General features: G+C 42.7%; 1 protein-coding gene across 1 annotated transcript; it reads left to right on the top strand.

Annotated features, from left to right (window-relative positions):
• Nucleotides 1-347: 347 nt before the first annotated feature.
• On the top strand, nucleotides 348-23,852 carry jcadb (junctional cadherin 5 associated b). Its single transcript, XM_079876785.1, has 4 exons — nucleotides 348-613; nucleotides 5,812-6,300; nucleotides 16,620-22,102; nucleotides 22,613-23,852. The coding sequence occupies exons 2-4, from the start codon at nucleotides 5,951-5,953 to the stop codon at nucleotides 22,645-22,647; spliced, it is 5,868 nt and encodes a 1,955-aa protein (XP_079732911.1). The 5' UTR covers nucleotides 348-613; nucleotides 5,812-5,950; the 3' UTR covers nucleotides 22,648-23,852.
• The last annotated feature ends 1,086 nt before the right edge of the window (nucleotides 23,853-24,938 follow it).

The raw sequence follows: 24,938 nt of genomic DNA, 5'->3' as shown, positions 1-24,938 counted from the left end.
TTCATTCGATGCATTGTTTCTTTTTCATTGGTTTTCTAACTCTCTCAAGTTTTTTTTTTTTTTCTTTCTTATAGGTTCAGTAAATATCTTTTTTTTTTTAAATTAAGAACCATATTTGGCTGTGTAGGGTTCTTTGAAGATAAGTTCTTGATGTAATATTACACGTTTTTTAGATCCTCATATTGGGTTTAGATGTTTTTCCAACGAGCTAGAGGATAAAAAAAGTTCTCAGTGGAACTTAAAGGCTCTCCTTAAAAGCTGGAACCTTTATTTCTGAGAGTGTGTGCACACCTAGCATGAACTGAACCCTGCTCACATCAGAACACACTCGCCACCAGCATGGAAGGCTCCGCATTAGTGCTGGCGCACCGAGCTCCACTAAATGTCAAATCAAGCAGCAATTTCACGCACGTCTGACGTCAACAAGGGCGAAGGAAGGAAAATAAACTTCGCGCACACTTCGGGAGAAACCATTGTCGCCAACGCCGTTTTTTTCCTCCTTCCGCGTAGAGAGGAGGAGAGCCCGCTGATATAGACATGCTCAGCTGAAGCGTCCTGCAGCCTCTGACGCTGGGCGCAGGCGAACTGCGACGGCCGCGCAAACGAGCACCAGGTAAGACATATACATTTGAAATGACATCCGAGCGCGTCGCGCCTTTTAACGACCAAATACATACATCTGCAGCCGGCGCGTGCATGCATGTATTTTTTTCCATTAAGGAGCAGTATAACGCGAGCGCGCGCGTGCCTGTGTATTTTCCACCTAATGCAAAAGATAAACACACACTCAAGCAAAAGACGCATCTGCAAATGGTGCGGAGAGCCGAAAAACGCATCCAACACCTTGCGTTTGCGTTTACCGGTGCGAGTCTAGGCCATTTATGTGTTTATGTTGATATGGGAGGATATGTAAAATTTGAAATGGGATTATGACAGCGTATTTTCCCCACTCAGTCTGTGCAATGTGTTTTCTGTACCTGCGGCGCTGCGCTGCGCTACGTATGCGTGCGTGTTTTTTTTTTTTTTTTTTCGGGGCGTTTTGACTTTTAAAAGCATTCTTGAGCGGCCTGTTTGATGTATACCGTGGCACACACTGCAGTATGGCTTTGCCAGCATAGCACGTTTGCGCTGCTGATGCTGCTGGTGCTGATGCTGTAGGTCATATTACGCGCTTGTGCGCCGCGTTGATGCTCATCAGGAGCTGCGTGTGTTTGTGGCGCAGTGGAGATGTTCAGCGAAATGAAATAAGTGAGAGGTGGAAATTGCATTAGAGTTCGGCTTCTTGCTCTAATATTAACATCCCCTCTCATAGGGTAGGGAATGGCTGGTGCGTTTGGGTGTTGCTCTGCTTTGCCCATTCTACCCCACCTCTCTCCCTCTGTGCTAAGTTCTTAATTAATTATGGCACGCTTAACTTAATAACTCAATCTCTGTTCGCCCCTTATTAAAAAGTGTATTCTGTAAAAAGTGATGGAGGGGTGATTTTATCACCTGCTCATGTGCTGACGGAAGCTACCTGTGTGCCCGACACTAGAGCATCGAGCGGGGCCTGCTCCTTAGAGACAGTACATTCGACCAATGCGTGTGTGTGAGTGTGTGTGCCCACAGGGAGATTGTGTTGCTTAGACGTTGCTCATTTACAGCTTTGATATCTTCACATGTTCAGGTGTTTATGTAATCCTTTCACTGAGATAAAGGTAAACATATTAGGCTTGTTGTCCATGGTGAAGTGCTCAGGCTCTAAATAGACCCGCTGGACTTCTTAATTAATGAACGCTATGATAGAAGTGAGCAGAAATAGAAGTGGAGGTGATGTGATGTTGGAAGAATTGTCACAGCATGCAGTGAGGAGACAAGTTGTTTGTTTGACATGATTAAATTAACTTTCATTTAAAAGTCCATTATGGTTTATGTTTCAACTTTGCTGCAGATGTTTTTTTTTTTTTCCTGAAAGTAGTTGGTTGAAATATAAATGAGAGGATTGTTGGGTATGTGAGTATAGAATTAGAAATGAACGTAAATGACATGGTTCAAATAATTTGGAAATATTAAAAGATATTAAAATAAGTTCATATACGAGGCGTTTCATTGGTGGTGAATCTGAGCACAGTTTGTGAGACTGTTGAGAAACTACATGTGAGATAACATGCATCTTTTTCATCAAATCCTGTTTTGAATATTCTGTCATCATTTACTCGCTTTCTTCCGTGGAGCAAGACAGCCTCAGACACCATTCACTTTCATTGCATCGTTTCGCCATATAATGAAAGCGAATGGTGACTGAGGTTGTCATTCTGCCCAACTTCTCCCTCTGCGTTTAATGTAAGAAAGAAAGTCATACAGGATAGACACAGCATCAGGATGAATAAATTGTGACATCATTCAATTTTTTTGACGTGAACTGTCTGTCTGAGTGACTTAATTTGCTCCCCATCTAATTGCTGACAAAGAGAAACACTTGAAATATTAAAAACATTTCTTTGTGATTTGTCTTTCCTGTAGGTGTGTGTTTATGAAGTTTGTGTTTGTTATCTTACACGTCTAAGCTTCCGTTGTCATGATGATAGGCATGTAAAATACAGCCCATCTTTATGTCTTAGCATTTATGTAATGAAGATCTGCAGAAAAAAATACATAAAATCATTAAAAAAACAATTGTAGTGATTTTTTTCTCATATTATCTTTCAACTTTCAAAGTTTTTCAATGATCAATGTTAAATAAAGGCTAAATTATAAGACAAAAGATAATTTATTTACATGTGAACATGTTTTTTTTTTTTTGCATAATGCACATACATGATACCTGTTATAGGGTGCAAATTGTTAGTATGACAGAAGAGTTGAAAATGACGAGATTAGATAAATGATGTCAGATCAGTGTTTTGTGAAGTCCCCCTCTGGGATACAGTCAATGGTTGTAATTATGAACCTCCATTCCAGTGGTGATGCTGTGACACTCTCATATTCAATCAACATGAGGCAGCAACACCCCTTTTTCTACCCAGCAACACCGATGTGCTATCATTGACAGCAGCTGTCATGGTCAAATCACACTTTGACTATTGCCGTCTCTCTTCCCTGATCCTTACGACTGAATAGGGAACACTACTTTGTGGTGAGATACGATCACGCTGCGATGGTCCCTTCATTCGTATTCGTATTGTTCAGAATGCAGTACTGGAGGGAGGTGGCTAGTTTAACTGTGTCACAGGCAGTATAAGAGCAAGAGCTGTGTATCAAACAGCATTGTTTAGTTTTTCACTCTTTATTTATTTTTACTCAGAATTGCTTACAGCTGATTCAGACTCAGTGGAACATGATTGGCTGCTCACAGTGATGATGTCACTCCCATACCACACCAATCACAGTTGCAGCTGGCAGGGGAAATGCACTATCAACCTCACTCTAATTTCAACCCCATATTTGACTAATTTACATCGGGTATTAAAGCGTCCGTGGTTTTAATGATTCTGCAATGTGATAACCTGCCCACAACAAGGTTTTCAGATGACCAACAGAAACAAAGTGAAAAAAGTATGCATGTTTTATGCATTGCATGCAGTTTTGCAGTATCATTAGACAGGATAAAGTATACACAGGTTGCTGGCTATATCATTCATCTAATACACTGTAAGTGCAGAATGCATGCACATATTTTCCACAGAGGTCATCCAGAGGTCAGGTGTGTGTGTGTGTGTGTGTGTGTGTGTGTGTGTGTGTGTGTGTGTGTGTGTGTGTGTGTGTGTGTGTGTGTGTGTGTGTGTGTTGACAACGAAAAAAAAAAAGTGCAGAGACGGTAAGCAGGCTCCTGCCTAGTTAGAGAAGGATCTAGCCAAAGCCTCAAGCGTAGCTGGCAGTATTGCATGGCTCACTGTGAATTCAACCTGACCGAATGCCACTCATCAAATCGGTGTGAGCGTTACTCAAGAAAACAAGATAGTGTTTCGGCACACACACACACACACACACACACACACAAACATGCACACAGAGCTCCTACGAGCATGAGTCAAGGTCATTGTCTCTCTTTTTCTCAAAGCATAGTTCAAGGTCAAGTTAAGGTCACTGTGGGGACCAAAGGTTACTGCTAGGATACATTCAGCACCGAGGTGTGGTTCAGTAATTTAAAAATCACCATGGAAACACAGTGTTTCTCTCTCAACTATGCAGATAGAGTGTTTTTATATGATTATTTATTGAACAACTATTAAGATATAAATTCAGCAATCAGTATTTGCTGATTTGTGAGTAGGTAGGCTAAGTCTCTTGTGTGTGTTATTTTTACTGTATTAAATATGCATGTTAGTAATAGTAGATAAACATTATTCATTGAAACTTAGGCACTTATGTTTTTTCTTATGAGAGAACTGTTGCTCCTGGTTAAAAGTCAACATGAAATCAAAATGACTTATTATTATTTTAAATGCATGCTCTTGGTTTTGGTTTACCTAATAAAAACAAGTTCCACACTACATTATTTCTTTTTGAAAAAATTATTTTGCAGTTGCATTTGTGGTGCAGAAATGCTTTAAAGGGGCAGTTCACCCAAAAATGAAAATTCTGTCATTAATTACTCACCCTCAAGTCGTTCCAAACCTGTAAGATTTTCGTTTATCTTCGGAAGACAAATTAAGATCTTTTTAACGAAATCTGAAAGCTTTCTGTCCCTCCATTGACGGCCTATGCAACTACCACTTTCAAGGCCCAGAAAGGTAAAGACATTAAAGTAATCCATGTGACTCCAGTGGCTTAACCTTAATTTTATGAAGCAACGTGAGTGCTTTGTTTGCACAAAATATTAATCTCCAACATGCGTTCACGCAACAATGTCCGCTCTCGTGTCAACACAACATGCGTTGGAGATTAATATTTTTGTAAAAAAAGCACCTGCGTCACTTCTTAAAATTAAAGATTAAACCACTGGAGTCACATGGATTACTTTTATGATGTCTTTACTACCTTTCTGGTTGTTGCATAGGCTGTCAATGGAGGAATAAAGCTCTCAGATTTCACTCAAAATATTTTCATTTGTTCAGAAGACGAACGAAAGTCTTATGGGTTTGGAACAACATGAGTAATTAATGACGGAATTTTCATTTTAGGGTGAATTATACTTTTAAGCTTCACTAGCAAAAATGGCATTAGAGTTAGATTTCTGTGTATCCGTTTTAACTGTCTGTTTCAATGTATTGATTGATTCAAAACTAATTTGTTTGCAATGCATTTACAAAAAAAAAAAAAAAAAAGAAAACACACTGAAGTGCCATTTTTTCCATTTTAAAAATGCTTTATTAAAAATATATGTATGTACTGTAAACATTGATATTTATGACTATGTATTCTTATAAAAGTGTATATACAGTAAATAAAAATGATTAAATATATTCTTCCGTTTTTTTACAGAGTGAAAAAGACACCTTGGTCTTTTTGAACCGGATCATTACTGTATTTTATTTCTTGCATTAAACATTTGAAATCTGCTTGGCAACAATGACTCTATGATCAAAGTTCGGGTTCCTCTGATACGTTGAGTATCATGTTGAAGAATATCACCCATGCAGCCCTAGATTATGTCAGTAAGATGGGAGCAGAGCATCACAGTGACTTTAGGCCGCACCTCTTAAGCATTTTGTGCATTGGTCATATAATAACCTGACGGGGTGTGGCCGCATCAGATCATACGAATAAATACTGCATGTAGCTTTAAAGTTTCATGTGCTCAACCAAGAAGATGGTAAGGTCTCTGCAGAGCAGATGGTTATTGTTTTAGAGTGTAATGTTCTCTCTCTCTCTGTCTCTCTTATTCTCCAGTGATGGCCTCTGCTGAGCAGCTGTGTCCCCGCCTGCTGCACCAGCACTGCCCATAGGCCACACACACACACACACACACACTTACACACACCTTTGGGCTCCCTTTCCAGCTCTGTTCATACACACACACACGCACACCATGTACAGTGTGGAGGACCTGCTGATCTCTCATGGATACAAACTGCCCAGGAGCGGCCCTGCCTCCTCCTCTTCCTCTGCGCCTTATGACAATCGAAACAACGAATGTCGCCGTGACAACGTAGAGAACCGGCCGCCTGGTGGTGGTGGAACTCTGAATGGATTTGGGACAACAGAGGGGGGAGCGGAAGCGGGTACGGTGGTGTACAGACCGGCACCGGTGAAGGCTTATCCAGAGAACAACAACAACATCAATGAGGGCCATGAGAGGATTCAACGGAGATTGGAGGTTCCTGTTGCTTTCCTTGGTGACCTGCAACCTTTGGGTGACTCTCTTGCTACAGACAGTGGGTAAGTGTGCACTGTCATAAGGGTCCACATTAAAGTGTCATGTTGAGAAACTAAATGTTTCAAATATTGGTGGCATCTGTTTTAGGGGCGTTCTCGCCAAAAACCATAACCTTTTAATAATCGTTCTAATTCTTTGAGAACAGGGAAGTCCTATGAACGAAAATGTCACAGACATCATTGGAATCACTTTTTTCTATTTTTTTTTCAGCTGATGAATGATAAAAACATTAAATTATTGTTATAATTATCATTCTTGGTGTGAATGGCTCTTTAGATTGAGGGTACGTTTACACGACAACAATGTACTAAAAATGGTAAAGTTTTTCCTTTCCATTTTTCACGTACAAATGACAACAATGTCAAAATGATCACAGTTCGCACGGATCTGTGAAAACGATTAAAACGCTGTAATATTCATGCCAGGCCAGTAGCTGGCAATGTCCCTTTGTAAAGAAACACTATGCGCCTATACTGAGTCACAAACTTTTCATTCACAACATTTAACGTTTACCTGAGACATCTATCATTATCTGGTTGACTGCGTCTACACGAGAGATGCGGTAAAATCATGTCGAAGTCTGGATGCTTACAGTTACTTTCTTAGCGGAAAGGTTGGATGCATTTGTTTGTACAATGTGGACGACATTTGCCTTGTGTTTGGTGAAGCTGAAACAAGTTGATGCCCAGGGAGGTTAATATTTTATGACGCCACCGTTTTCACAAATTCACATTTTTGTCGTTGCTTGTGCTTTTGTTGTTGGAAAGAACAGGAATCAACAGGAATCAAATATAAGCTGATTTCCCTGTGTATAAAACATATAATATGCTTCAAATGGTTATTCATGTAAATATGCAGTACTTCAATGAAAAACCAAGGCGAAGTAGCTGTTGTGGAAAAAACAATTAAAGAAACCACTCACAGCAGCAAACGTTCTCCCCTCTGTCATGTTTAAATTTTATGGTGCGCCCAACTCGGAAACTCGGAAGACAAATTTCCGTTTTAAAGACAAGGCTTAACATAGTCCCAGACTAAGATGCATGTTTGAGCTGTTTTAACTGAAAGCAACTTCCACTGATATATCCATTTTTTTGTCTCAAGTTTATAAAAGCTAGTTAAATGTCCTAATTTAATTAAGGTCTAATCCTGGTTTCATCTAAGCCCTGTCTGTGAAACTAGGCCTGAGTTTCCCAGCAGTAAATACGACTTGAGAGGGCATTCATGTCCAATTTTTTACTAGAAAATTTGTATTTACAGTTCAAATCCTCACATAACCTACTTTTTAGATGGTCATCTAACATAACCCATTAATATGTCACCAAAAGTTAAAAGGAAAGAAATTGCAGCAATTGAAATAAAAAAATAAGGCTACAGTCTATTTCCAGTGTTTTCTGTCATCTTTTTAGAATCAGAACTAGCAAATCAATGCATATTTCGTGAGTGAATCACTCTTTTAAATCGTAAAGTAGCAAAAACTCTGGCTGCATCCGAAAACATCTCAGGTTACGACTGTAACCTATGTTCCCTGAGAACAGGCGAACATAGGTTCCCCATAGCGTTCTGACACTGTGTCAGAATGCTATGGGGAATGCCTCCACGTGAACCGGTGTCTGAAATGCTTATCTAATCACGGCAATCCTATTTGCCGGCGACAGCCTATGACATCATCACTAGTGCGACCCGGAAGTATATAATGGGAGCCTGGAGAACATGTCAACAACTTATCGTCTGAGGGGACTGTTCAGTAGGCATCCCCGAGGCATGGCGGAAAGACGCATTGTCTCGTTCCCTGTTCTCAGGGAACATAGGTTACAGTCATAACCTGAGATGGTCCCTTTCAAAAGGGAACTCGCGCTGCGTCAGAACGCTAAGGGGAACGATCTACCCATGCTGCAATGCTGAGGGGAGTGCATGCCAAATTATGGCTGTGACAAAAACGTTGAAAAAACAGAAGTTTCACTGGAATGCCAAAAACACTCCCCCTTCGGGTCACATACAGGCTGTTAGTGACAGTATTCCCTACGGCCACTGCCCAAGCTATAAGCCTCAAAGAGGCCTCTAATACAATGAAGGCCTAGCAAGACTGCTCAAAGGCTTTGGAACCAACAACTTCCGTGGAAGGGGTTCCTTTAAGGGAATATGGCCAGGGGATCCAAAGGAGTCCTGTCCAGTCACTTTCTGAGGGGGACATGAAGTCAACCCAACATGCCACCAGGGAGGCTGACCTGGTCTAATTTAATGACCTAGTCTTGCCAACAACCTGTCTGTTGTTGAGTCAGAGTCTCTAACATATTTTGCACAACAGAGTCTCTAACGTATTTTGCCTCACTTGTGGAGACATCCGATAGGGAGGACTGCAGATAGTGGCAGTGATCGCTCATAGACCGGATCATAGAGACGGGCATCCTGGAGACTAGAACTAGAACTTTCTAACCCTTGCAAACGAGGGGAATAACTCTACCCAATCCTGGACCTACACAGTGCTTCAAAGCCATGTGGAGGCTGGGCACTCTGAAAGGGATCCTAATAGGGGAGCGCCTCCAGCTCTAGGGCTGATCTAACAGGGAGGCCTTGTGAGAGTCCTTCGACCTTCCGACCAGACTTAGGGAGCTAAGTATTCATACAGAACGATCCTCAGATAGATTCTGGAACACTATATTCAAAACCTGATAAGAATTGACCAGGCTCTGGGCTAGGTTTTGCCTTTGCAATGCTAAGCATCCAACTCGTTGGGGATCTGCCTTTAAGGGGGCCTGTCAAGGCCTAACTACTTGATAGCGGGACTGTTAGCAGAGCTAGCCACAGAAGTCAGGTGCTCTCACAGACATCTCTGTGGGCCTGGTTATACTTATTTCACATTGCCAACAGGCAGTGTACTCAGAAAAGTGCTATTGACCCTTTAAAGCAAGGGGAGTACAATCTTATGCTACCGGATTATCAAGGAGTCCTACAGTAAGGCCTACAGCTTCGGCTTTCACAGACTTCAGCCCGGGCAGTGCTTTTTAAAACATGGAGTCTCTAGTATTACTTGCCTTACTTGTGGAAGCATCCGATAGTGAGGACTGCAGGTGGTGGTAGTAATCACTCACAGACCGGATCATAGAGACGGTCATCCTGGAGAGAAGAACTCAGCATAGCGCTTTCTAACCCTTGCAAACAAGGGGAGTGACTCTATTCAATCCTGGATCTACACAGTGCTTCAAAGCCCTGTGGAGGCTGGGCACTCTGAAAGGGACCCTAATAAGGTTTACATTGCCAACAGGCAGTGTACTCAGCAGAAGTGCTATCGACCCTTTAAAGCAAGGGGAGTACAATCTTACGCTACCGGACTATCGAGGAGGCCTATTGTAAGGCCTACAGCTTCGAATGTCATGGGCGTCAGCCCAGGCAGTGCTTCGGCTCTAAGGGTAATCCACCAGGCTCAACCATTCTGAGTGGGAGGGAGTAACTAATCTGTCTCTACCTGAGCCTGGGTGGTGAAGGGTGATATCATACGAGCTATGGGTAGCAAAATACTCTAAATAAAGACCCTAACAAGGGGAGTACTATCAGCATGATCCTGAGGAATGTATCAGGGTCGAGGCCTATTATCTTGTAGTTTTACAAGACAGATTTTACATTCTCTAATAAACCCATGGAAATGGAAGCCACAATAAGCGGCCAACGACATTCAACCTTATGACTTGAATTATAATATTCAAGGGGCTCAGCAGATTTTTTTTTTTCAATTTTAAGGCCTAGCTGGATAAACTAGCTACAATACTCAGCTCTAAAGGGTGGAGGCCTGAGCATACTGCTTCTTACTTTCTAGAGAGAAAAGACCTGACAATGCCCATGAGATATATGCATGAGAGGCTTTTTGAAGATAGCCTGCTACCTATGCTGGCGGGCCTTGTCTAGACAACTCTTGTAGTAAGAGGAGGCCAGTACTAGGAACAACTAGATTTACAGGATTAAATTATGATGATGGGCTCTAGCTCTAAGGAGCCTACACTCAGATATTGAGAGGCTCGAGGCGAGAATGCTTCGCAAACCGCCACCAATTTCCTAGTTACTAAGCCTAAGACAAAAATCGAGGCGGCCCCATGAGGGCCGACACACGAATATAAAGTGACGGAAGTTCAGAGCTATAATATCAAAGACTCTCTAAAGTGAGAGGAGAACTGCTGCTCTAGTATAAGGTGGCTATCAAGGTGGCCCGAAGAGGGCCAATGCTTGACTTTGTAGTTCTATCTGGAGCTTGACAGAGTGGTGGCCTCAGTAGAATAACTCCCAATAGGGAGGAAGCCATCTCACACACAAAAATGTCTATTAGGTGCTCGGATGAATGGTGGCCTCACTAGAGAACAGCCAACCTCTTCACTACTACAGATTGGCACTACCCGTTATATAAGCCTAACGACTCTAACATAAGAGGAGGCCTATGGGAAGGGTATGCATGCATAGCCTACCTATATATGGGAACTTAAGGGCCCTAATTTCACCATCCTATGAAAACCATATTTAACACCCCCTTAATACTTCCTAACAGAGAACCGGGGCCTATCATTCAACCTTACTAAAAACTCACTTAAAGGGAGAAGACCTATAGAGCTCAACCTGCTGCCCATAGAGCGATGGCCTAAACGACATTCACAAAATGGAGGCCTATCACCATAAGAGCACGAAAGAGCGCACTTACTACCAAACCTGACGCCAGACCTACAGGAGGGTTCCAAATTAAAGGAATAACTCATAATAGGTCCAGCCTCAGCCTGATGCAAGAAGCACTTGGGGTGAGATTTAAATGCTTCAAATCTGTCATCAGATCAGCCTGGTATACTTGCAAAACCGTCATTGTGTGCAAGTCATTGCCAGACCCGCCACCGCGTATGCCCTAATATTTAAGCGTGCTGTCATATTTTAGTGGCTTAAGAGGCAGGGCCGGAGCTTGTGATTGTGAAAAGACAACGCCTTCCCCCCAGACTGCCACTCAGGGCTGACCAGTTTGGTTTAGGGAAGCCGCAGGAATGCACTGGCCGGCGCATGTTTTTGATGAGACTGTTCCACCCCTTCCGCTGTTTTTAATTTAACGTCTCTTCTTCTCCACACACCACCCCTGTGGTATTCTTGTTTTTGCAAAAATCATCTCTCCATCACCATTCTATCCCCTCCCCCAGCCCTACTACCCCCAGAATTCCCATCCCCCTACAGTGGAGCCAAGAAAAAGTGGGTTGTAAACCAACGGATACCCCCCATCACGCCCAAATTGTCCCTCCTGTGAGGGGTAGGTTTAGGTATGTAAACCAATTAAGCCCCAGTCCCCTATAAGGGGTAGGTTTTAGTGCTTGTGCTGGTACAGGGATAACCCAATTACAATGTCAATGCCCCTCCAGCCGTGAGACAGTTCGTGAACATCTCGTCAATTGGGGCATCGACACACACCCGTGTTCACGCATCCCCTCAACATCAGCGTAGTTTACTGATGACGATGAATGGGTGCTGAATACGGGTTCTTCCTTGCCTTCCCGATTTCATTGTGTAGATCCGGCAGGAATGGAAGGCTCACAAGAGCTGGAGCTTTATTGCTGGAAAGAAACCATTCGTGAAGTCTGTCACGAGCTGTCTCTTCCCTCACGCGCTCCAAAGACAGCAGAAGCATCGTTGAAGCGCGTTCCATAACACTCAACAGCATAACATACGCGGTGCAGGGTGGCCGTGAGGGTTTGGGTTGGATATCCTCTTCACCCTCATCAGCCATCTCACTCTCTCTTGGGCTGGTTGTTTTTATACAGAGCAGAGCACTCACTGCTGGATCAGAGTATATTAGTGACAACACATCCTCATCCTGCAGCTCACTCTTGCGAGTCTCTGAAGGGCGTGAGAGATTAACAACTCTCTCAACCTCCTCAGCGAGCTCCCTCTGAAAAACCCCACGATTCCAGTCTCTGCTCTGCCTCAGCGCGAGCGGGACCTGAATCGCCTGGTACAGATGTTTGTCCCCCTTTTCCTTTGAGAAGAGAGCAGACGAGAGTGGAGTTTTCTCAAGGGAAAAAACTCAGCGGCACATCAGATCCCTCGGGAACTGATTGTGCATGCTCTGAGCCCAAACAATAAACACACAAGTTGTATGTCATCAAGTATCAGTATCTTAGATATGGATGCACACGCTTCCTGAAGCGTTTTTCACAAGCCATGATTACCTTTTTGAAGTTTCAGGTTGAAGCGTACAAACAAAACAGTCCCTGAAGACAAAATGATGTTGCAATGTTCTCAAGGCTCCCCTTACATACTTCCGGGTCGCACTAGTGATGATGTCATAGGCTGTCGCTGGCCAATTGGATTGCCGTGATTAGATAAGCATTCCCCATAGCGTTCTGAAGCAGTGCGAGTTCCCTTTCGAAAGGGAACCTTTGCAGCTGACTTGTTGCCTCGCTGCCCTATCAGGAAATGGTTTTCTATGCACATTTGCAGATGAATGTACCTCATGAAACGGTTTTGATTTCGATTTCAGATAGACATCTGAGGAAGTGTAACGCTTTAATGATCTACTGCAAAATAGGGAGAGCTTTGTTGACAACAAAGCGAATATTTATTTACTACAATAATAATTTCTCGCTAGAATTACTTCAAAAAACGTTGGTCAAAAACGTACATTTACGCACAAACTGACCACCAACCATGACTTTCAGGCATCTTTCTTTTTCATCTTAATGGTCGCGGAATGAAACTTTGATGTCTTCCTACCTTGCGATGCAAAATGTCCTTTGCTTAGACTTTCTTCTCTGTGAAAGGTGCAAGCTTTAACAACTTTAACAGAGCTACCAGGTATTTTGGATGCATTCTCGGTGTGAATCATTTGGAGCGGTTTCTTTCTCAGTAAACAGACAGTAATATGTCAAAACTGTGAGACCAAAAAGAGTGCTGAATTAAGTTGACATTTACCTGAAAATGCAAATCCTGATATAAAACCTGAAAATACATTCTACCGTTTGCCAGCAATGAAGAAGTTCTTTATTAACATCGACAACTGCACTAGCAGGTTTAAAAACACTTTACAATTTTACAAAGCACATACTCAAACAAATGCTCGACAACTGAATTAAATATAAATGTGTAAGTATAGCTATTTAAAAATATGATTGATCTAGTGAACACCGATCTTGGCAAAAGTGGTGGCGATAACCTGTTGGTGACACATTAAAGCATTTAACATTCCTTTTACATTGATACTAATAAAGGACATATATTTTGTTTGAAATATTGCATGTTATTAGCAGATTTATTTTGGGCTATCAGTGTTTTGTATGCAATGTTCCATCCATGTTTATGTCCCAAATATTCTTTTGTAACATAAACAGTGGCTGGGTGCTGTAAAAGTATCTGGGCTCTTTGGTCACAATTAAAAATGTATGAACACCATTGCATTAAAGAAAATATCAAATCAAGTGGTATTTGCAAACAAAAGCTTTTCTCAGACCGACAAGCCAAGAATTTAGCATCTTGTGGTGATGTATTGTTGATGTTCAGTCAGTTCCCATCAAGTTCACATAGGGGTAGTTCATCACATTAACAACTGACATGTGCCCAAATATGTTTTGAGACCACTGAAATATTGGTGGATGTCATGCCATGTGTGTGCTGCTGTTCAAGACTGTCCTAATAAAAAAATAATAAAAAAAAAAGATTTTATCCATATTTCATGTTGTTGGCTAATCCATTCCACTGTGATTTATCACAAAAATCCAGACTGGCAACAACACTGATGTAATCTGAAAGGAAGCGGCCATGTGAATGCAATCACACGTATAGCTCACCCAGAGGTGCATTTTGTGTATGCAAAAAGTGACAGTGAATGAAACCTGAGTTATGCAAAACACAAACCTTTTTCGTCAACAAAAGTGTTTTATTTGTCATTATGCTAAACAGACTAAGGGCCCTATCTTACACCTGGCGTAATGCAGCGCCAAGCGCAACGCAAGTGTTCTTTGCTAGTTTGAGCCCAACGCAGTTATCATTTTCATGTCCAGCGGCACGTTGTTTAAAAAGCAAATGCATTTGCGCCCATTTGTGCGCCCATGGGCGTGCTGGTCTGAAAACGAAGTGTGTTCTGGCGCATTGTTGGCGCGTTGCTATTTTGAGGCAACAGAAATAGACTGCGCCATTGACCAACTGAAACCTGGTCTAAAGTCAGTGTTATTTAATGAGTTAGTAATGTGCGCCTATAGGCGGGTCCATAACGCGCGTTACGCGTACACTCTGCTTATTAAACACACAGGGACGCACAGCAGCACACAAACATGCCAAATATTTAAAATAAAAGGATTACAATGTAAAAGATTATTATTGTGCACATAAAGATATGGTGGAATCCGGCTTGTCCCATAGATAGATGGTCTGCTTGCGCACTTTTACCTTGCGCACAAGCAGTTAATAATAAGACCCCATAAAATTGTAGGAATCCCCCAGGGAACCATCTTAGGTCCTATTCTTTTCAGTCTTTATATTATTAATGACTTCCAGAAATATGCCCCAAATGAATTTGGTAAAGATTGTGTTGATGTTGAATTTTTTTTTTTTTTTTAAAGTGCTTGGCTTGATGCTTCTTGCTTGACCTTAAATAAATACTACTACTAAAAGAAAAAAAGTCTTTATGTTTTTCAATTTAAAAAACTAGAATAGAATTAACTTGAATTAACGGTGAGGTTATTGAACAATTATTAGAGAAGAAATATTTAGGAATGATTTTAGATTTTTAGAAAAAAGATATGTAAAATGATTAAGGCCAATCTTATTTTTTAAGATAAGATAAGAAATTGCTTAAAATATGATTGTTGGTGACTGATTGTTGTTTTCAAATTCAGTGATATTCTCACTGTATGTCATATGTATTGACCATTTGGTCTCAGACTAACCAGTCTATAACTAAACGAATGTCTTTATAACTGGGCCTTGAACATTTTTCAATAGGAAGCCAAAAATGGATCATCACTGTCATTTCTTAAGTAAATATAAAAGTTTAAGCTTTGTTAATTTTCACTGACAAGCTTGTGTTCAAATTATTAAATGGCCTTCCTCTATGTAATTATTCTGCGAAACTGCAGTGGTGCAGCAGATCCACCAGAGCAGCTTCTAGTGGGCAAAATTTTGAAACTTGCTACCTAATTATTTGAAACCGGCTGCAAGCTTTAACATTTTTAAGAGAGCTACAAGTCTTGGTTAATTCAGTACTCTTGTTTAGGTTTAGGGTTTCTCTTGATTCTTTTTTTATTTTTTATTTTGTTTTAAATGTTTGTAATTTTAGAGTGTTGAAAATTACCTTTCACTACAAACAATATGATACTTACATTGGATTTTCTTTTCAGTTTTATCTATGCATAATTTATCTGTCCCAAGTTCTTGGTGCATTTAGAAGTGTATGTGAATGAAAGTTTTGATGACTTGCAGTTCAGTAATTCAGTAACCAGTGCAAATCTTGCAATTCAGTGCAAGATTTGTTAGAGTAAGGATTTGTCAAACCAATAATGTTGGAGTTTGTGAGTCTGTTTTTGAGATTCATTACAAGAATCTGCTCATAAAAGTCATTCATTCATGAATAGTCAAGATTGTGGTCACACACTGTTTATTTTTGGGTAGAATTGGCAACATAGTTTAAGACTAGTTTCAAAATTGTTTTAGCTGGAATATAGCAAATCACAGTGCAGAACATGTCAACTTTTCAAACATATTTTATGTCTGTTATTATTTTGACAGTGTTACTAGCATGCTTTCAATGTTGTTGACAGCCACACTGCTATTTTTTGATGCAGCAACTATAAATTAGCATATTGTTTAATTTTTTTATTACATATTGATTTTCTTTAATGACTGACTGCTTGTAAGCATATAAAAGTTTCTCTCTTTCAATGTTGTTAATCAGCATTAATCGTTGGCAGATTTCAGATCATTTTGTTATTGGCTGTTATTGCAAATATACAAATATCTACTATGTTCTACTCCCTGTTTTGCCTGTTCTAAGCCCATTGTCAACTATGACATATCTGACATAAAGTAACCCATGGTGTTACAGCCATACTGGTTTCCTTGACTATACTATATAATTTTTATTCAGTTCTGCAACCTAATCTGTTTGTAACATTAAAGATACAATTTCTGATTGCTTGAATACCACCATTTTAATTTATGTAAGCTTTATATTTCAATATGGAAAAAGGCCACAAAAGTGAGGCTTTTTCATTTTTAAAAAGCAGCTGTTGTAACAAAAGTTATTCATTGCAAAGTTTTTGAATTCATTGTCAAAGTTTTTGAAAATTTAATTAACTGTTTTTGTCTCTGTTGCTAGGTTTTATGATGCTCCCAGCCTGACGTTCTCTGAACATGCAGATGAGCGAGATATTTCATTCTGGAGAAGGAGGGGACAGGATTTCAGTGCTCTATTGGACTATGCTGATCCCAGGGAGCTCAGAGTGTCTGGAGGATTATGGCGAGGTCCAGTGCTAGCTGTTGAGGAGTTAAGAGCTGAGAGACCACTGGCACGCTGGGAGGAAGGCCCATGGATACGGGAACCAATAGACTCAGGCCCAGAGACTTTACGTGTGACTGCAGAGAGAAAATGCCAGAGCCTGGGCACAGAGGAGTGGCGCCCTGCAGTGGGCTTGGGCCGGCAGCTGTCAGATGGGGAGGCTGAACATTGGTCTCAGGAGCAGCAACACCGCCTGCGACCAGCAGAGGGCAGTGTGTCCGCCACAGTGCGAGCTAAGTCCCAGTCTCTTCCTCGAGTCCTTTCCCCCGAGGATCCTCATTATGGAGATCTGCCTCAAACTGGTGCTGCAAATCAGCCCCCTACACAAAGAAGCAACAGCTCCGCTCCATATGGTCGATACCACAGTGAATGGCAAGCAGGGGAGAGGTGGAGTGGTCAGACACAAAGTCATGCTCCCTCTGCAGTTGTACCAAAGCCACGGTTCAGCCGCCCCGTCAAGCCCCCGTCTTATGAGACTCACCAGCAAAACAGGGGGAGCTGGGAAACGTTGTCCTCTGAACCTGTGTCCAAATCCAGAGACCGCTCAGTGTGCTTCTCTCAGAGTTTAGAACCATTCAGAGACCGGTCTGGTTGTTATTCTCAAAGTGCAGAGCCTCTAAGAGATCGGTCCATTTGCTTTTCACAGAGCGCAGAGCCAATTCGAGACCGCTTGGTCAGCCACTCTCAAAGTGCTGAACCACTAAGAGACAGATTTGTCAGTCATTCTCAGAGTGCGGAACTACTGCGTGATCGTTTTTTCAGCCACTCGCATAGTGCTGACCTGTTAAGGGACCGATCTCTTTGTTACTCTCAGAGCTCAGAACTGCTACGAGACCGGTCCATTTGTTACTCCCAAAGTGCTGAGCTCTTAAGACCAGAAGCATATAGGGCAGATCTGTTTTACCATGAACTGACTGGCATGGAGCCCCCTGGTTACATCCCACCCCCCTCCTACAGGAGATTCCTGCCACCCAGGAGTGGACAGAACTACAGAGCAGATTCTGCTCTTGTCCGATGGAAACGCGAGCCTGTGAGTGCAGAGATGGGCCAGTGGTTTTCCAGGACTTCAGGATTGTCGTGGTCAGAACGGCGCGAAGACAGGAGCATGGCAGTAGTTCCAAGAAGGCCTGTGCATCCAGGGCCTGTCATACCTAGCCGCCCAGGACTCGTGCAGTATGTCCCATTTGATGACCCGCGTATCAGGCATGTCTCAGGGGGGCCCTGTGGAAACTCGCTCACAGACGCGGACAAGATCCGACACGTCAACAAAGAGCTTCCCTGCGCTGCAACTTTAGGACAATCCACACATGATAGTGCCTTTCTCCCTTCACAGGGACCGAGTCTTAGCATGGACACTAACAAACCGGCTCTCACTGAACAGGAGAATACTAACCGCTGGCACAAGGGGATGAACAAGGGCAGTGAAACTGTAGCATCTGACCAGAGCTGTGCCAAGTACCCCATAGCGTTTCAGCCCAGACCCCTGCAACCAATCATTAAAACAGACAGAAGTATAGACCAGCAGATTAGAGCTGACAGAGTCATCGACCAAGTCAAGGTTGAGAGAGTTACAGAGCCGGTCAAAGTGGAGAGAGGTGCTGAACAGACAAGAACAGATCAAGTCAAAGTATCAGAGCAAGTGAAACTAGATCGAGTTACAGACCTAATAAAATTGGATAAGCCTACAGATCAAGTAAAACCAGACAGGTTTACAGACAAACAAATAAAGGTGGAAAGATTAATTGACCAGATACAGGTAGACAGGACCCCAGATCAAGTCAAGGCCGACAGATATACAGACAAACAAATTAAGCCCGAAGTCAAGGCAGAGAAAATCCCTGAAAAGCCCCTTAAAGCAGATAGAATTTCAGACAAGCAAAGTAAAGCTGAAAGACTCTTAGAGAAGCACTTGAAGATCGATAGAATTTTAGAAAAACAACTTAAAGCAGATAAAATATTAGAAAAACAGTGTAAATCTGAGAAATTCACTGACAAGTTGATTAAGGCTGACAAGCAGGCAAAAGGAGATAGTAGTACAGACCAGACAAAAGCTGAAAAAATCACTGACAAGTCTGGTAAGGCTGATAAATCCATGGATAAAGGTTCCTCAGAAAGTGTGTCAACTGTAAAGATGGAACCAGTCCAGGAACCTGAAAAAAAGAGTGTGAAAAAGAAACTCAGTGAGACTATCTTCTGTCTCGTGTCTGTACCCCTTTCACAGTCCAGTGCAAAATCTCGAGATCAGAACAACAATGAAGAGAAAGAACCAGTCTCTCCTCCAATTCCTCCTCCTCCTCCACCAAGCTCCTCCAGCGAAAACAGCAACACCCTTGGCTCCTTGCCAAACCAAAGCCTCAAAAGCACATCCACCACCTCCACTGATTTGGAACTACAAGCACTCACACTTGGCAGTGGGTCCAGTAGCATAGCCACAAGGAGAGCTCATCGCAGAAGGAACTCACGCTCTAGGATCATTAAGCCAAATCCACATGATGAGCTTCGAAGGTATTCTGGGGCTTGGCCAGGGGACCAGTACCGTGACCAGGAGACCCAAACAAGCCCTGAGCCCACAAAGAGCAATGCAAATCCAGGTTCCGCAAATACAGAAGCACAAGATGCTCCTGCTGCCCCAGAGGTAACAGCTACTGCTGAGACTACATCAGTGGCTCCAGGGGCTGCCCCAGGGGCTGCCCCAGGGGCTCTTGGGGCTTTGACGGCTCCATCAGTTCAATCAGTGCCATCCGTTCCACCGACTCCAGCAGCTCCACCGACCTCAGGAGGTCCTGACCCCAGCACCCCTTACGGGTATCCCATGAAGGGCCAGAAAAGCCTAAAACCATCCAGCAACAGTGCTTTTTCACGGACAGGTACCTTCACCAAGAGCACAGGTTCTCACAGACCTCCATTACATCCCCCGCCACACCCCCCACCCCCACCTCCAACCCAACCTCCATCTCAACCTCCACCCCCCCCACCAACACAGCCTCCTGCTCAGTCCCCACCATCAGATCTGACTGAAGAGGCAAAGTCAGCCTCAGGGCCAAACCCAGAGTCATTTGGCCAGTTCCTGCTGAAGCCAGTGTGCCGGCGACCATGGGATGCCATTGAGGAGCTTGAAACCATCAATAAAGAGGCCCAAGACCAAGCAAGTAAACGCCCCAGTGTAGACCAGTGCATTGAGGATCTTAATGAGGCCTACAAAGATATCCTGGAGCTCAGCACTGCCAGCAATAACCTTCCCAACCGTTCCTCCATGCAAATCCCTGACCGCATTAAATCAAGGCTATCTTCAGATCCGATTGGAATTCCTGCAACCACTCTACGGCCAAGCTTGGTACCCGGAAGTGACCCAGAATACCGGGAGGTGAAAAGTGCCTTTTCCCGACCATCAACTGGGAAGAGTGTAAGCTTCAGCAAACAGCTAAGAGAGGAGATTTGTCCTGCTCCTCCCCCACCAGAACCAGGTTTCAGAGATTACAAAACAGTCATGTCCCAGATAACCCAACGCAAAGCCTGCAGATCAGTAAAGCTGGAAATTCCAGCCCCCAAAGAGACCCAAAGAGATGACGATTTGACTGCACAAACCTCCTCCACCTCTTCCATGGCAGCCGAGGTCCCATGGGCTGACAGACAGCCCATGCAAGATGCCTCCACTCTAACCAGCCCCCCAGACTACGAGCACATCTGTCAAACTCTCCAAATGGCCAGAGAATCTGGGGCCGTTAGCCGAGCTTCTGTCAAATCCAAACCAGGAAGTGCCATGAGCATCGAAACCCCACAGCATGTGCCCATACCTAGTAGACCTCCCATAGATTCTGAGCAGCCATGTTGTTCTTCAGCATTAGAAGTTAGACAGGAGCCTGTCTCATTATTCAGAGAGGAAAGAAGCTCAGGCTTTAGGAGGGTAACAAGCCACACTAACAGGTTCCTTAATAACAGGGGTGTGCTCTGTAGCCTTGCAACCGGAAAGCCGGTTGGTGACAAAGCAGGTTTAGAGGCTAACCCTGAAGTTCCTGCTGACTGGCAGATGCAGCTTTCATTAGCTGAAAAGCATATTGCTACTCTGATTACAGGAGAGGGTTCAGCAGTAGACCTTGATGAGTCAAACAAGCTTAAAGGTGATAAAGACATTCCTGGCAGTGAGTCAGTTGAGAATGAAGCGAACAACATTTTAGCCACTGAAATAAAAGACGATCCTACCAATACTGTGCAGAAACATATAGAAATAAAAGAGACCGAAATAGAGCAAACAGAGACACCTGAAAGCCAACAACCTGAAGTGACAGAAAAAGTGACAGAAGAGGACACTTCTAGGGAAAAGACAGAAACAGAGCAAGAGAAATGCGAGCTGAAAGACTTTGTTACTGAAGGAACAGAGCAAAAGAGTGATACTGCCTCAGAGGCAAAGAAAGAACCAAATGTGATCCTGAGGCCAAATAAGGCTGCAATGTGGACTCATTCAGGTTTGGATTCAGAGCTACGTCCTGAATTTCCACCAGATCACCTTCCCCTATCTGTGCTACCTTACACTAATCGTAGATTGTCTCTAGGGTTAGATTGGGAGAGAGCTGGGTGGGAAGGGGAAAGTTTGGGCCAAGGTGGATTCTGGTCCAGAGAGAGACGATCTCTTGATGCTGAAAGATGGGGTGTTGGTGAGGAGGGGTGGGGTTTAGACAATGACAGACAGGAAGGAGGTGGTGAAAAACGAGGTCTGGGGGGTTGGCGTGGGTGTGGGATTGATGGACAAGGCACAGATGATTCAGACTGGGAGTTAGATAAAAATACCCAAGACACTAACGACAAAGAGGTAGATTCGGACACGAAACAAGAAACACTTAAGCATGAACAGGGTCTCGATGACGATCATAGCAGTCTTGCCTCTAGTGCTGATAAAGTGGAGCATACACAAGTTGCTGCTGGCGAATGCATTGATAAGGGCCGGAGTCAAGGTCCAGATGAAGGTCAGGTTTCAAGTGTAGATAGACGGAGCCGTGGACTTTCCCAAAGAATAGAGGCTCTTTTTATAGCCCCGCCCGGGCATGGCTCAGAGGAGAGACTTGCCCGCATGAGAGAGGTGGACACTGTCTCACGAATGAGACGCCTAAGCCTCCGTAGCTCAGACTCTTGGGATGGACTGCAGGGGGTGGGAAGGTGGGGAGACTGTGGAAGGGAGGAAGAATTCCCCCTTCCTGGCCCACAGGATTCTTCAAACATCACTCAATTAGTGGATAAAGAAGGCAGCACCCTCCCTGCAGTCACCACTGAACCTAAAGAAACGAAAGACGATCAGGCAACCCTAAAAGGTGAGAAACTTTTACAGCAGCATTTGTCCTACCCTTGACCTTAGCTTCAAAATGAAATGTACTTTTTAATATGCAATTTATTCTAAGATTGACTAATATTACTAAGAATATCGACTAAGACTAACATAATTCGAAAAATTGGTTGAGAAAGTACAATTATGAGGGTGACCTTTGTAAATGTTTTTTTTTAAATAAAATAATCTTACTTTTACAAGTCCTGGTGGTTATGCTGAATGGCCACTAGAGGGAGGCCTCCTCCTGAAGTTCAGTTGCCTACCAAACTTAACTCAGAATTCAAGCCTATCAGCCATCAATCATTGATTATTATTATTATTTTTCACAAAGACAAATTTGCAATGAATTGAATCTTAAAACTTAATTGAATTAAAACTTGTTTTAATTGGAGGACACATTTTCAGCTTATTTACATCAAGTACATGCACACAGTAATGCTATTTTCACACTTTCAGATATTTACATTATGTATTTCTGGTCTGTTGGCATTTTCAGAGTCACAGGAGCCCAGCCACGTGGAGAGGTCGTAGCCTAGAGGTCAGAGGTCATCCAACTAAGGGCCAGCCTCCAGCACTGTGACCTGGCTGTCTGCTAAATGCCTTCATCCTCATATGCTATTGAAACATACTCAGACATTAACACACACACACACACACACACACACACACACACACACACACAAACAACATTAGACACTGAGCGATGCGTCTCTCTCTAATACATGTCTGTGCATAAACATACACACACAAACTGACACAGAAACACTCAAAGTCATCGTCATGTATACAGACACTCACGTGCATTCAGAACACATTTAAACACCTCACCACACTGAGACATCTGAAATGGCCTTCTACTCCGACAAGAGCATTGTGTATCAACTCCACTCCACGCCCACTCAGTTCCAGCTTTGCTGGCTTTCTAAGTGTTGCTGTTCCACTGCCAGAAGGAGGTTCCCAACTATGCCCCACCCCTTTCATATGTTACGGTTCTCATCATGGCCCATTTTCACCATCCTCATCATTCTTCTTTCCCTGCAATTTCCTTAAAAGATTGGTTTATTGGATGTTGTCTGGTGTGTTACTCAGCAACAATGAAAATGTTGTTGTGTGACCAAAAAAACACACACACAAAAAAAAAACAAGTCACCTTCTTTTGTAAAGAAGAAAGTATTGACTGTTCAAAAATTACAGAACAATCAGTGAATTTTAAAACCAGCTACAATCTCTTATACCCCTTACAAACAACCTATCATCTTCACAACTTTGTCTTTCTTCAAAACATTTCCTTCCTCACATCTTAGCCTGCTCCATCAAAGTTTTTTTCAAAGACTCAGTCTTCACACTAACCCTTTACTACACTAACCTTGTGTACATCTCATTAATTTCTTCATCGTCTAGACAGTGTTATCGCTGCGCACCAATGTTTGCTAATAACTTGCAATATAGCTATTTGTTTAAGTCTTCATCACACTTACTAAATCATCCCACCAGTATTAACAACTTCTTGTCTCTGTATTCAAGGTCTTCTACTACACTTCTTAATTACTATGACCACAACTGATTTTCATTTTCTTTTACACCTTAACCACTCTTTATTTATTAAGTTAACAACATCCCCCAACTCTCACTGGTATCATCCCAAGCTAGCATATGTGTGTATCCCAACACTCTTGCTGAACCGCGCTGCTTTAATTCCTGACTTTAAGCAAGCCATATCATAATATCATGTCCTAACCAGGTGCGTTTACAATGTAATGTATTTTTTGGTAAGACTTTAATTTAAGGTGATATATTTACATGTTTCTACATGTACTTACTATAGAAATAACAGTAAATTATGTATAATTACAAGTAACTAACCCTAAATATACATATATATATATCCGGTTCTACTTGACCCGCTCCACCTGGGATTTGAATAGGGGTCTCCGACGTGGGAGGCGGGTGCGCAGCCAGGGGAGTGATGTTTACACAGCTCTTATTGGCCCATTACACTCACCCCCCTAAACTTCACTCCCATCAGGATCACGGCACCAAATGTAACCAGTCCTACTCTACCTGCTCCTAGCGGGATTCGAACCGGGGTCTCTGGTGTGGGAGGTGGACGCAGTAATAATGCCGCATAAGACCGCGGCCGCTAGTGCCACTCGCTAGCGCACCTCTTGAGGCCAGGGGAGTGAGGTTTACACGCACTGCTCTCACTGGCCTACGTCCGTTACATATATATATATAAATATATATATATATAAATAAAATATCTAATGGTCCGGAAAAAATAGTTTTTTCTTTAGGCATTTATTTTTTAATTTCGGATGAAATATGAATCTTTTTATTTCTTCTTTATTACATCCCATCTGGTTGGAACATGGTTTAATAACTCTTCCCATGTTCAGCACCGTGCATGATGTTCCTCGTCCCATTTAAAACCTCACAAATTCATCAGTCCATCATGAAACCAGTCCATGGGGGGCAGCCTCTTCCCATCCTCCCCAGTGAGTCTTCGTCCCGCCAGCCTTTCCTCTGTTGACATCCTGGACCTCTCTTGTTGTTTGTTGGAACATGTGGTCCGTTTGTGGAGTGCTTTCAAGGGGTGTGGTCACCCCTCTGTCCAATGTGGTTCTGTTTGAGCAGACATGAATGTTTTGTAAACGCTTTTTAAATTTTGGTATAAATTTTTTTTTTTTTACTTTACCAAAACCAGTATGGCAGTTTTACGAGGACTGTTCTATTTATTCGTTCATTTTTTTATTGTTCATGTTTATGTGTCACCTGAGCTGTTCTGCTCCAAATCAGGAGTTCCACACAAGGTGGTAGACGAC

Source organism: Squalius cephalus (assembly GCF_949319135.1).
Source record: "Squalius cephalus genome assembly, chromosome: 7".
Lineage (NCBI taxonomy): Eukaryota > Metazoa > Chordata > Actinopteri > Cypriniformes > Leuciscidae > Squalius > Squalius cephalus.
This window is presented reverse-complemented; position numbering and strand designations above follow the sequence as displayed.